The following is a 13,827-nucleotide window of genomic DNA, read 5'->3' on the forward strand; positions in this document are numbered from 1 at the left end:
CGAGAGGTACAATGAGCCTACAATAAACCTCCTTGAACGATTCCCATTGCACCTAACACTCTTTGGAGAACCACCACGATTTATCGAAGCGCCGTCACGGCCATACTGACTTTCGCACGTCCTCGTGCGCCTCTGTGTCTCCAGCTCCTCTGTCGCTTCAATCTGTAATGAAGAACAGCCTGTACAAACATGTCACACGCTCGTCCATCTCTGACCACTAGTACTTCATCGTCAAGCTCTGACTACTCGTTCCCCAACGTCACTCTCGGACCTCATGTCCTTTGTCGTCACTCCCGGACCTCATGTCCTTCGTCATCACTCTCGGACTACATGTCCTTTGTCATCACACTTGGACCACATGTCCTTTGTCATCACACTTGGACCACATGTCACCCCATCGTCAAACTCTGTCTCTTGTTCTCAGTCGTCAAACTCTGTCCACGCCGCCACGCGGCCAAGTCACAATGCCAACTCTCATGGCACCACACGCCACCTCGTGGCCAACACACAACGCCAACTCACATGGCTCCACACGCCACCTCGTGGCCAACACACAACGCCAACTCACATGGCTACACACGCCACCTCGTGGCCAACTCACAACGCCAACTCACATGGCAACACACGCCGCCTCGCGGCCAAGTCAAATAGTCAAGTCCCACTGGACTGTGCTAAGCGACATGGTTAGAGTCACCAGAACCTACAGCCAAGATAAGCCAGCTCTTAACATGACCCCCATGCCGTGCTACAGCGTCCCAGCGAGCACACACGAAAATCAGTCACAGTTAACACAGGTCGTAGAACATCGACCCAGAGGGCCAGTTCCTGTTATTCATTCAGTCATTCATCAGTCACACTAGATACGTGTCAACGGCCCCAAGTCCACCAGAACCAGTCCCCAAGATCTGTCACATGTCATGGAACATCTGTCCCCACAGTACACATAATCTGTAACGGTCAAGTTAGTCGCCAATCATCAGCCAGTTCAGAAGCCATCAATTTTCTCAAAGTAAATCACAAAATCAGCATTGTCAACGTAATTGTCATCATCACATGATACTTTCTAAATTCCATGGTCATTAACCGCCGTCTCGGCCTCCTAAGTCCCTTAGTCACATTAAAAACCACAGTCGTAAAGTAAACCCACATGGCTCACATTTACTTTCCCCCGTCTCCAAACTACATAAATAACAAAACAGACCACCTGATCGTGACAGAGATGAATCTCGTCAACTCGGCCACAAACCCATCAACGGTCCACCATAGCATCGACGCGACCACTGCAGTCTCAAGCGCCGTCTCGGCTTCTAGAAGTGCAGACGAAGCCAGCATACGCAGCATGTGCAGCAACACCTCGCACGGCGCCCTCTTAGTAGACCTCGTTCTGTTCTCCAGACTTGGTTCACCTAAGATGATATCTGTTAAGCCAGAAATAGAAAGTGCTTAGGCAACCGATCAAATATTGACAACATATGGGTCAGCAACAAACCTTCTCGATGGTAAGACCTAAACACATGTTATGGGTTTTAAGAATAGCAATCACCATTTAAATGAAGAAACTATGTAGATACATTAAATGCAAAGCACGAAATCAAAGAAAGATCGAATTGCTAGTCAGACTCAACTTGTAAATTACTAAATCGTTACAGCTACGGTTGTCATTTACATCAACGCCTTCTACTCGATAGGCTTCACATAACCGTCGTGTCCCTTAGCCGAGCTCACAGCCCATCCTGGCCTCCTAGGGACCACAACCACAACCACAGTGACATGACACCAACTGTACCGCAGATGTATACGGGTCTCCTCCTGGTCACCCCGATGCCGTCACACAGGCCAACGGGTCTTTTCCAAGTCACCCCGGTATCCACTCATCATTGGTACAACTTAACGCAACGAAATTACCGAGTAGGTGAACGTAAAACCTTACCAAATCTATAGTCTGATGCACAATTCAATCAAATGACGCAATTGAAATATTCCAATTTGAGGTTTGAATTGATAAACAGAAACCAGGTCATCCCTGTGACCAAACATAAGATACACACTTCAGTCATCCCTGTGACAAGTGTTCAACGGCAGTTATCTCTGTGACTTCCAACTTAACAGTCAATCAACCCTATGATTGAAACGCAACACACAAGCATACACAGAGGTCAACCCTGTGAACCTAGCTTTCATCATCTACGATTTCAATAATTAAAAACTACTGCCATCATTAATCACACATCAACATCCTAACACATATCGCGATTCTACACAGTGCCTCCATCAAGCAAGCAAATCAACACACATAACGCCTCCATCAAGCGCTATATGATTTGAGACCAAAAAGAACCAAACGCCTCTCAAGCGTTATGGTTAGAGTTCCTCCGTCAAGCACTAAATCGAACAATACCTCTATCAAGCATTGTACCAGTAAACCTCGATCAAATGCTACTAAACTGAATCAAACAATGACGCAGAGACTGAACGAGACTGAATTACTCTAACTTTAGGATATTGATGAGATCAGGTAACTAATAATTTTCAACTCTGGGATCAAACCTGGGTTCACGGTTTTTGATTCTGATTATCTACGATTCCACTAATTAATAAGCGCTCCCACTAATCAACGAGACTGAAACTGCCCCTCAAGTTTATAAATGTCGTAAGACAAATAACCTCAACACAAAGCAAAACTGGATCGGTCTCACCGGGTTTCCACTCAACGTGCGTGACGATGCGCACATCGCTATGGCGCGCAGTACAGCAAGGCTTCACGTTCGCAGAAATCACGGAGATGCACGAGCACAAACACCCCGACCTCACGATGACACATTGGGCTCCTGGCAGGCAGCTGGAATGCTCCGCAGTAATTTTGTCGCCATATTATTGCACATTAGTCACCGTCATTGTTGAAACATGAAAGACAAATTCGGTTAATTTTTAGCATACCTTCAATAACTAGCTTGACATGTAACAATGGAAACCGATACCATTACCGTAACCGCGGTTACCATACTTGTACTTTCGTTGAAATACTTGCCAAGGATTAGAGCATTAGTAACATTAAGATCGAAGTTCGGCTTTGCTAGCCACATTAGAGCCTATCATAACAACGACCCGGGTTAGACATTTAGGAGTCGCCGTTGCCGGATACGGCTTGGACGACACGACGATGATGATTAAACAAGTGCCGTAACTGAATAAGCTGTGTTAAACCAACGTTCTTTTCATACCCTCAACTGTTCCACATACTCTCTCACGCACATACACACACACCCACACAAACACAGATTTCTTTTCGTTCTCTCGGGTGCGATCTCACAAGCATACGCATCTTGTCCAAGTCCCAACAACCATCGTATGTACAACTGAACTCAATAAACTTACTAAACAGGTGAGCAACACCTTTACTGTAGAAACTATTTAGTAATCTGTAACTTTACCAAGAGATCTACAATCTGACGCATGTTTTAAAATCAAATTAGAATGATTGCTTGCACCCTTCCACAAACTTTAGTGCACTCTTAATCTGGAAACCAGCAAACCACACTTTAATAGCCGCTAAACTGATTTCACATAGGCGGATTACAGAATAAGCAATCACACACAATACTTAGCTCTAGTAGACAGAAAGGCATAGAAGTGCCTGGCGACAGAGCACGTCTTCACGGCAGAAGCCATTCTTTCCCCCTGTACAGTTCCTTGACGTCTCTTAACCGATTGGGCACGCAGATTGGTGGACGCGAAGGCAACCATTTCAAGTACTTAGAACTTCACCGATGATGATAGATGAGTGTGCGGCGTCGGACCGCGGACAACACGGCATCGGCATCTTCGATGTTGTCTAACGTGCTCCAACACCCGGGTTGGTAGCTCTACGCGCTACATAAAACCTCTGAATTGCAGCATAGAACAGGCGTCACGAAGCTCGTTCACAGACATCTACAACAGCAGCTTCAAATGAGTTGAGAAGAAATATGACCAGGACATTTCTTCACACATAGTACAATGGAACATCCGCGGACGGCTGCTGTACTTTTTCACTTTAACTCGTTTCGGAAGTTAATCTTCATGGTATCGCATATTCCTTGCATCGATCTTTGATATTAGCCACTTCTATAGCTTCCATCGCATCAGCATCAACGCGGATCAGCCGTGTGAAAATCGCGATCGTCTTTTGTGACGTCATCACCGTTCGGCATGGCAACAGCTCCATGATGTAGCAATGCGCGGAGCCGCGGAACAAATGAATCTTACTCCCCTCAGGTTTAAGCCCTGCGTATCCCACTTCTGATGTAGGGAGTGGCCCCACATCAGGAGTTAGGAACTAGGAATGTGTTACAGTTTCGTCATAGAATCATCATGGTAGGCGTGAGTATGTCGGGCGAGGAGAATAAAATTCACTGTTACAATACAATCAGCGCTTTAATCACACTCCGAAGCTTAACATCCAATAATTCTCAATAATCATGTAAAATAGGAAATACAGAACTCCATCGACACGCCACAGATCACGTGACCGCCATTCGCAAAGCCCGAACCAATCTGACTGACTGACTGTCATTAGAAACAAAAGGAACGGTTGTCATTACTTTTCTAGGCTGCCAGTGCTCAGTGTTGTGTCAAGAGCGAGAGGTACAATGAGCCTACAATAAACCTCCTTGAACGATTCCCATTGCACCTAACACTCTTTGGAGAACCACCACGATTTATCGAAGCGCCGTCATATCTATCATTCTGACAAGAAACTTTTGTGGTCAACATTATAGACGTAACCTTTTCAGTTTGTAAAGAGTTCACTACTTAAAAGGTCTTATTTCCTTGTCACAATAAAGACTACTTATAGGTCATTAAAATACTCATGTTTTTGCGACCAAGCATAAATTAAATGCTCTTAAAAACACGTTTTAATTGGGTATATATCTATCGACAACATTATGTATTTATTTGATAAATCCTGTTACAAAAAATATGTTGTGTAGTACGTTCAAAATACTCCGTTATCTATTCAATCGGTGATTAAACTCATAATTTATATTAGCACTCGACGATCTGGCTTTTGATTTTCATAATGTTTAGTATATTTGAGCGTTGGTATGATAATTTTGAAAATTGAATGACGTTTCGTAACGCCCATTCACAGTCTCTCGCGAAAGGTTAGAGTTCGTATCGTACAATTTGTACCTATAATAAGATTTCGCTGTTTCATTAATAGGTATAATCGATATGATCGCTTGTGGAGATTGCAACCATGTGATGTTGATTATGAAATTGGTATTTCCTATCGGGTAATAAAATTACGTGTTTAACAGGACACAGGTTGTAGTACATATTGAGATTTTAAGTTGATGTAATAATGTTTGCTTTGATACTGTTGTGTTGGTTTGTGTAATTTGTGTTTCCAAGTTAATGTAAACTTTACGTTATTTATAACATTGATCAGTATGGGAATTAAAAATAGATTATTCAGCACTATTCTAGATTCATAGTTTTATAAGGTTGTAGAACTATAGGAATAAATAATATCACCAAAAATTCAAAAGAACTGATTTTTATTTCTTCACCTCAATAAAATAGACAATACAATTTACAACAATTCAAAGGCACATGATTAATTACAACTTAACTAACAAATTATCTTACAGACATCACATTTATATTCACGGTAACTTACATTACTTTAAATTAATATTACCCTCGACAGTTTGGACACATGCAAGTTCTCTGAGAGTTTTGACACAAAACACTATGATACACTACTACTTACTAAGTTATTGTCCTAAAGCCACAGGTGGTTGTAAGTTATAATGTCCCTGAAACACTGCGTAATTCTCCTTCGTGGCGCACTGGTACGCGCTGATGGGAGCTGGGTACTGCTGGTACATTCTATGGTCACGAACTCCCGGTCGAGGGTACAAGTGATCTTGCCTCACTTCAGGGTACCAGCCAGACATGACTCCGCTTCCGAACACTCCGCCACTGTTATAGTTCGGCACATTAGGAGCCATGGTTGGAGCAACCGCCGCGTAATTCAAAGACATCTGCTTCGGAGCACTCGTAACAGGCACAGTACCGTAGTTTGTACTTCCAACTGTTACTGGTGGGATTGGAGCTGGTTGCTGTCCTACTGGACGTTCCACTTTGTCACTTGTAGCACTCGAAGTTTCCTCCTTATCGTCGTCTTTCGCTTTCTTGCTCTTCTTCGACACATTCGCGTGAGTTTTCACATGTTTAGCGAGATGGTCTGATCGCATGAAACGTTTGGTACAAAGTTGACACGCGAACCTCTTCTCTCCGGTGTGGGTCCGTAAGTGCCGCTGCAGTTCATCGGAGCGTGTGAATCTCTTGCCGCAGAACAACCAGTTGCACACGAATGGTCGTTCTCCAGTGTGCCAGCGCAGATGAGCCTTGAGATGAGAAGTTTTCCCGTAAACTTTTCCACAGCCGGGTACATGGCACACATGTTCACGTTTAGCGCCGTCCTTGCCGTAGTTGGGTCCGAAGCCGGCGGCCTCAGTGAGGCAGTTGGGGCAGCGGCACTTGGCACAGCGACGCTGAAGTTCCCTGGCTTCTTCAGTCGCGGCGGGTGTTGGAGGCCAGTACGCCGGGTACTGGGCTGGGTAGGCAGGCAGCTCGCGCCAGCCGGGCGGGGCGCACCAGGTGCCTGAAGAAGCACTGCTGCATGACGACAGGTCAGACGCCGGTGAGATGGCGTCACCGCGCCCGTACCCGCAGCCGTAGCCTGGCATCATGTTCATCATATTCATCTGCAAAGATTAACACATCGTTAGTCAATGTTTACTAAGCTTAACGAACTTCGATAACTTTTTTAACTTTTAAGATGAACTAAATTGAATTTACACTAACGATATAAACGAAACTCTTAAGGGCTATTTACTCTAATATTAATAAACTCTCAAATTATGTTGAATGGTTAGTGGGCGGGCGGACGGACCTGTTGCGCGGGCGGATCCACGTATTGCATTTCCGGCGAGTGTGGTGACAACGTAGCGCGACGAAACCTTCAACTGGATAATTACAGGGCGGCGCACCGCTCGCGCCGAGACGTTTTTAATAACTGGCTTGGAATAGACGTAACAAGCGGTTGTCACCTCGCCCCGGCCCCTCTGCCCCGAGGGAGCGAGCGGCGCGCGCGCACCCCCAGCCCCCGCGCCCCGCGCCGGCGCAGCCTCCGACACACCCCACCAAGCGCCGTGAGTTATGAGCTTACCAGTTCGCCTCTTATGAGAACGGGAAAGCTTCAGAGCGAGACGACAACCGACCAAACAAAGCTAAAGGTTACCTTAACTGTGTGTTTACTTTGTGCTTTATCTTGTACCGCATTCGGTTCAAGTCATTAACACAACTTTTTAATAGATGGACTAGTTAATTTTCTAAGTTACAATACATCACTCATTTAATTAATAGAAATACATTTATTTTTATATTACAGCAATGTAGCGCTCACGTTTATGTCTTTTACACTATTTCTATGAAATCTATACATATAATAAATCTGTAGAAAGTGATTGTTTGTTCGGGATTCACGTAAAATCTACGAATTTAATGCAGACAATGCTTATATACAAAAGTTCTACGTAACTTGGGGTATTACTTAGGCTTTGTTTCATCGAAATCGGTTCACTCTATCAAAAGATATGATTAATTTAGTGAATTCAAGATGCAAAATATTACGACACGCAATCTGTTTGACAAAACAGTACAGGTTAAAGTAGCTCCATCTGTGGTAAATAAAATACATCAAGAAGCGAGGTGGTAAATAACAATGAATTACCATTTACATTCTTTATATACTGTTATTTCAATAGATGGAGTTGTGTATTTTCCGTAATTCACCACATTTTAACACGTAGTGTAATTTTTCGATAGACATTTCAATAGTGTTTGTCAGTTTGCCGTGCCACATCAAAATCCAACTATAATTATTACCTTGATGAAAGGAAAATTAATAGATCTCAGCCAAATTTAAAACGGTGCCATCTAAATTATTTTTTGAACATTATGTCAAAAATGATGACTTTAGTGGAACAATTAATTATAATTTAAAGTTACAGATGGAGTTCATATCAGGTTTTTTTCATAAACATAGTTTAGCTTATCTTCCACTAATGTGGTGGCCTTAAACAAATTACTTTGAGTGAGTAGTATTATTTTTTCTGATGCAAAATATGAAAACTTAATCCTAGAAGAAATCAGGATCTATCTCTCGCAAGCGCTGCTAAGCGTGAGATAATGTAGGCTTCTGTAGCTTTAAAAACCAGCCCAGATACAAAGTGCAGATAAGAAATGGGAGCTGCCTTATCGCGTCTGAAAACGTACAAAATACGCGTCGCATACCAGAGACATGCTTACGTTCAACTTCCGATCGCAATTAATACACTGTTCACGATTACGAACAGTCTCAGTTAGACCCGAGCCAAGTCTAAAAAAAAACCTTTTATATAAAACTACGTTTGATATCATTCAATTACAAAGACAGAATTATTCTCTGTTGCAAATCCTATCCACCTATATCCTATCCTAATCCAGAATGCATTGCAGGTGTGCATTGCACAAAAACCAATGGTATCCTATTCGAGAAGTCAAAAGAGTTGACCTGCCAACGTCAGCTTCTGCGCTAAGCAAGTGTTCTTAATAGTACCATCAGAATTACATTCATCGTTGAATGAGGTGAATACATTTTCAGAAACCACAATAACAGTAGGAGCCAAAGCGTATTATCGCTTCATAGAGCTCTGATTGGCCCCAGGTGACCAAGTCAGGTCTGATTTGTTCGTTCATCAGATCTTTGAAAGTGTTTCGGTGGATACTTACTGTCGTCCTGTTTACGTGTGACACAAAATATGGTATATAAACGTCCTCCGCAAGAGCGAAATTTTCCCAGTGTGCGGTAGTGACGCACAGTATACAACACATATGTTTCTTTTGATTTGCTGGCTCCACCAAGAAATGACAAATTGCGAGCGTACATTTTGAAAATCTTGGCAAAACTGCAGGTTTCAAGTACGAACACATGAAGTGGACTCTCTCAGATACGTACATTTTGCCTATTCGTGAACTAATGCAAACATTTCGGTGGAGTCCCGGCTTAGGCCACCACATTAGGCGTGCGCGATCCTCGGGCGTGTGAGTAGCGCGGACGCCGCGCGTGCGTCGCGAGCGCGTTGCGTGAGCGTCGCGTTTTGCTGCCCTGCGGCATTTGTAGCGCGCTCGCGGCGCGCACGCGCCGCTCTCCTTGACGTTTGACTGCTAAGGCGTTTAGCGGGCGGCGGGGATAGCGGGCGAAGGGGTAAGAACGCAACGCCTCGAGCGCGTCGCTTGCACTCTTCACACATGCCGCAGGGCAGCAAAACGCGATGTTCACGCAGCGCGCTCGCGACGTCCGCGCTACTCACACGCCCGAGGATCGCGCACGCCTAATGTGGGGTCAGCCTTACCATAGTGAGTAAGTGAAACTATCCTACCCTATGCGCCTGCTGATGATGATGACTCATTGCATCATCCATCCAGCTATTCCCCAACTATGTTGGTGTTGGCTTCCAGTCGCCGAATCTGTTCGAGTACCAATATTTTGCTTGGAGCGACTACCTATCTGATCTCTTCAATCCAGTCACATTACAAGACATTATCCATGGTAAGACTGACAGACTTTCTGGCTTCTGATTAGTCACAGCAGCTGCAGAAAATGTACAAATGACAGCTTTGTCAGACTCAAAGCATATAGACATAGATTATAGCTGTTTCCTGTGAAAATTACTTACGCACTTTACGTAATAATTTTCCAAATTGGCTGACTAGATCCAGAGATATTCACAACGTCACAAACTTTACTTCTTTTGTTTAGATAAATGGTCACATCCACAACACAACCTTGATCATTGAATCTATGCGACTGCTAAGTGCTAATCCTAATTATACTGTCACGTGAAAGAATGCACCTACGGGATAAGTAGTATTTTTACGATTCTATATTGCCCACGCAGACGAAGTTGCGGGCAACAGCTAGTACATAATAAAACCTAACTTATACTTAACTTCAACTTACATAGCAAAGCACATTACTTACATGCTGGTAGTACATAAGCAACACTTATAAGCTTGTTCACTTCAAACAGTGCCACAGCCGCAGCATCATTTCTTTTGTAGGCAGATATAATTCAGTTCCCAACTCTGAGACGCTTAATGTATTTAATTTTTTCTCTATTTCGGTCGGCAGTTCGCGGCAGACGCATGATTTATGCATATTCGAGCGGAGCCAAACCTTTAATTACACGTTGTTAAAATATGGCAGTTTGTTAAATCGTTCGCTCTGCTTTTGTTTTACCAAACACCGCGGCCTTAGAGAACTGTTCCCTTTTCTTCCTTCAACGAAATTTTATGTATCATGTGTTTTTTATTCTTATAATTGCCTCGCTTTCCAACAGCTTGTAGGTTTATTTGTACATCATCTTGAGGTATCAACATACTGGCATGGGAAACCTAATCAGAGATCGAACTGATACTACGACGCTGATGATTAAAAATATCAGAAGCAATAAACATTATAAAGTCGTTTTCCTTATCCATTTTAATATACCCAATTACATTCTTGGCAAAGGCTTGGTTCTTACAAAAATGTACTAACATTATCATCTTTAAAATGAACCATTTTATTGCGATCGAGAACCTTTCAACAACCATGAAATTGACATCATAATGACACCGCATAGAAATCACGATGCACTTGCAGAATTTAATGACTTCAAAAGTACTAAAAAGAGCGCATAACAAAAGTCTTTCTCCGAAGCTACCGTTCATACTGCGCTAGTACAAATGGCTGGACCTGTCGACATGTTTATGATAGCCTAGAACAATAGCCTGGGGACGGACGACAGGCTACTGTGTCGAAGCCGGCGGCCACAAAGCCCACATGCCGAGGACAATGTCGACTACTAATGTCCTATGATCGGCTCTCGCCATAAATCACAGAGCTACTGTGTTTTTGTGACAAAAAATCATCTTTTCGCTCCTTCACTGTCCAAGGACCGTTCTATCGATTGCATGTGCAATATATTTTGGGGTTCGCTTTGATCTTTGACATAGAAGTTTGTAGATGCGCGTTTGTGCAGTTGCCGCGTTTATTGACAGTTTTGAGCATAACATGGGCTCATGCTGGGTTTACTGCTGAATAAGAATTGTGCAATGGCAAGTTGTAATATTTGTTTTTGTGTCGGATCACTTTGGTGAATGTTTACATTGATCCCTGTAGATATGTCTATTTTTATTTAATTTTAACGTATAATAAAACTAGCTTTGCCAGTGGTTTCAGGCGCGGCCTATGATACCCTCTAAGCACCCAAATAACAAGTAGCATATAACTTCTGCAGTAAATAAGCCACCTAGCACTTATATTTTTTTTCAAATCAGTCTAGTACCTAGGTCTTGAGATTACCGCGTTCAAGCAAACAAAAAAACATTAAATGAGCAGCAGATTCATGCATCTTAATTACCGACTTACCTGTCTCTATCTCGTTACATGAAACACTGAATACCTAAACTGTAAACAAAAGTAACCTTCTGAATATTCCACGTTTCAGTTAATCAGCCAATCACATCCCAGCCCACGACATCATAATAAAATCATGAGCGAAAATATCGACGTTTGAATTGCGCAGTCGTTTCCGCTCAAGAAGGCCGGTATATTACATTAATTACAGGTTTCTTGTGTCGTGGGCGGGTAATTGGTTCTATCGCACACTGTCCTTACTTCCTGTCTTTTGCCGGTATTCCCATAGAGCCTACTGGGTCCTATAGTACCGCCATGGTGTCGGGTTGCACCCATTGTGGCAGTCAGCGCGGCACCCACGCAATGCAAGACGTGAAGTAAATTGTGCATGCGAGCTCTTTATGTGATTATCGGGGTTTTTGTTGATCTTCTGCTTTTGTGGAGTTGATGGCTGAATTATGATTTTAAAATTTTGATCGTATTGAGAAAGTTGGAAAGCTCGGTACGAAACTTAAACTTATACCTACACGATGGACAGCATTTATTTAGTAGGTACCCCGAGTTGGTAGGCACAACTTGGACAGGCACTAACGCGGCTAAGAAAAACTAAAAAAAGTTAATTTGCCGATGCACGTTACAATCTTCAAGAAACGTTAAATTTTCAAGAAACTGAAAGAATTACAGATAATTCACCTAAGCTTTTAAAAATACCTATCTACAATATTGCAAAAGTGCGAGTATGCGACTGTAAAGTAGAAGCTCGATATGCCATTTAGTTCAGATTAGATCGAAGATAATACTCATAAACTGCACTGATCTCAGATTATCGCTTTTTATAGAAATCCGATATTTGCCCCGCAACAAAGAGCGTAAAAAGCTCAAATGTTACACGGGTTACAAATAAGTTTTACATTGCTATTGTACAGGAACGGACATTGTTGTTATCTGATCGGAATTCCGCTCATTTCGCGTCTTTCGTATATCTGGGATTGAGCGAGTGAAGGGTGCATTGTGTAGGTGTAACCAGATCACCGAATGTACCTGTTACAACAATGTGAAGAGCACAGGTTCGCACCAAGCGATGCTCCCTTGTCAAGCCATTGTCGTGGGATCTGTCAAATCCTTGCGTAACGCAGTGGAAGCTTGCAAAAAATATGCATTGTTTTTAAAAGCCTTTTTGTGTCGGTTTAGCTTGGGGTTTAATTCCACTTCCCACCTTTTACATTCGGATTAATTTTTGTTCCTTTTACTGCAGATGAACATCAGACTAGTATTCTATAAATAATCATCTGTGATGTGATGACCCGTCGACTTAGGTAGTCGAAAACAGTAAATATATGTTCAATTAAAAACCGTTAAAAGTCGTAGTTGCAGTAAACAAGTTGGTAAATCGGCAAATCACCCATAAAGAAGCTAGGTTAGGGTATTACCTAAAACACTTTGGCACATAACAAATAACGAAAATTCTGCATTCGCCTAAAAAGTCGGCACAATGTTTCACATTTGTATAGACTAGCATACATCAAAAATCACACAGAAAGTGAAGACCGTTCGGACACCACAAAAAATATAGTATGGAGTAGGTAAAAGATTTCTGCGGAGCATGGCTCCCCGTGGCGCCGCGGCCGATTTCAAACGGTCTTCTCTCTGTATCCTGACAGCCGAAATTACCCCACATCAGTAAAAACGACATCTCGAGAGCAGTTTGTTTTACACAACAAGCCGTTCCGATATAACGATGACACGATTTTGACGCCAATCTATCGCTCTCATTAGGGTAGTTTTTTGCTGAAATGGCCAATTTTGTTAAATATTAACGACTAATGAATGAGTGTAGCCATTAGTGTCACGTTTATTGGAACAAAGCAATGTATTTATATTGTTATTTTGCTGAAATATTCTTTAAAAGCTTCTGGAACTAATTTCATTGTTATTACCGATTTAATAATATGGGGGTGAAGTTATTAGGCGTGCCTACCTATGTGGGAGATTCGCTACTTAGATCGCTGCCGAGTACTTTTGAATTTGAAATTTAGTTGAAGACCGCCATTTAAGTTTACTAATTTTATATTTAGGCTTGCGAGAGCTGTACGAAGAATGATTAATCTTAATTCAACGGGTCGAACGATACTACGTGCTACTTTTACGGAGGTATCTAATTCCTATTTATCCACAAACGCCTCTCCTTTTGTAGTGCTGTAAGTGCTGTTACTAGAATTTAAAACTTTACATAAGATATAACTGATATAAGGCACTTATATAATTTTAATTAAATTCCTATTTCAATCTTTATATTGGCGCCCTCTATAACGTTTTCATAGCAACATGTCATG

The 13,827-nt window shown here is 42.5% G+C and overlaps 1 protein-coding gene across 1 annotated transcript; it reads right to left on the reverse strand.

Annotated features, from left to right (window-relative positions):
* Window positions 1-5,539: 5,539 nt before the first annotated feature.
* On the reverse strand, window positions 5,540-7,097 carry LOC110375701 (transcription factor Sp5). The gene is made up of 2 exons (XM_021333939.3): window positions 6,944-7,097; window positions 5,540-6,755 (listed from the first exon to the last, which is right to left on the reverse strand). Exons 1-2 carry the CDS (start codon window positions 6,971-6,973, stop codon window positions 5,760-5,762), a joined length of 1,026 nt encoding a protein of 341 aa, XP_021189614.3. The 5' UTR covers window positions 6,974-7,097; the 3' UTR covers window positions 5,540-5,759.
* Between the last annotated feature and the right edge of the window lie 6,730 nt (window positions 7,098-13,827).

Source organism: Helicoverpa armigera, chromosome 9 (assembly GCF_030705265.1).
Source record: "Helicoverpa armigera isolate CAAS_96S chromosome 9, ASM3070526v1, whole genome shotgun sequence".
Taxonomy (NCBI): domain Eukaryota; kingdom Metazoa; phylum Arthropoda; class Insecta; order Lepidoptera; family Noctuidae; genus Helicoverpa; species Helicoverpa armigera.

Excerpts from the sequence above, each read along its gene's own strand:
- LOC110375701 (XM_021333939.3), bottom strand. The coding sequence starts at position 6,973 with ATGCAATACGTGGATCCGCCCGCGCAACAG. Across the intron at positions 6,756-6,943 it reads TGGATCCGCCCGCGCAACAG|ATGAATATGATGAACATGAT; the intron begins GTCCGTCCGCCC and ends TAATCTTTGCAG.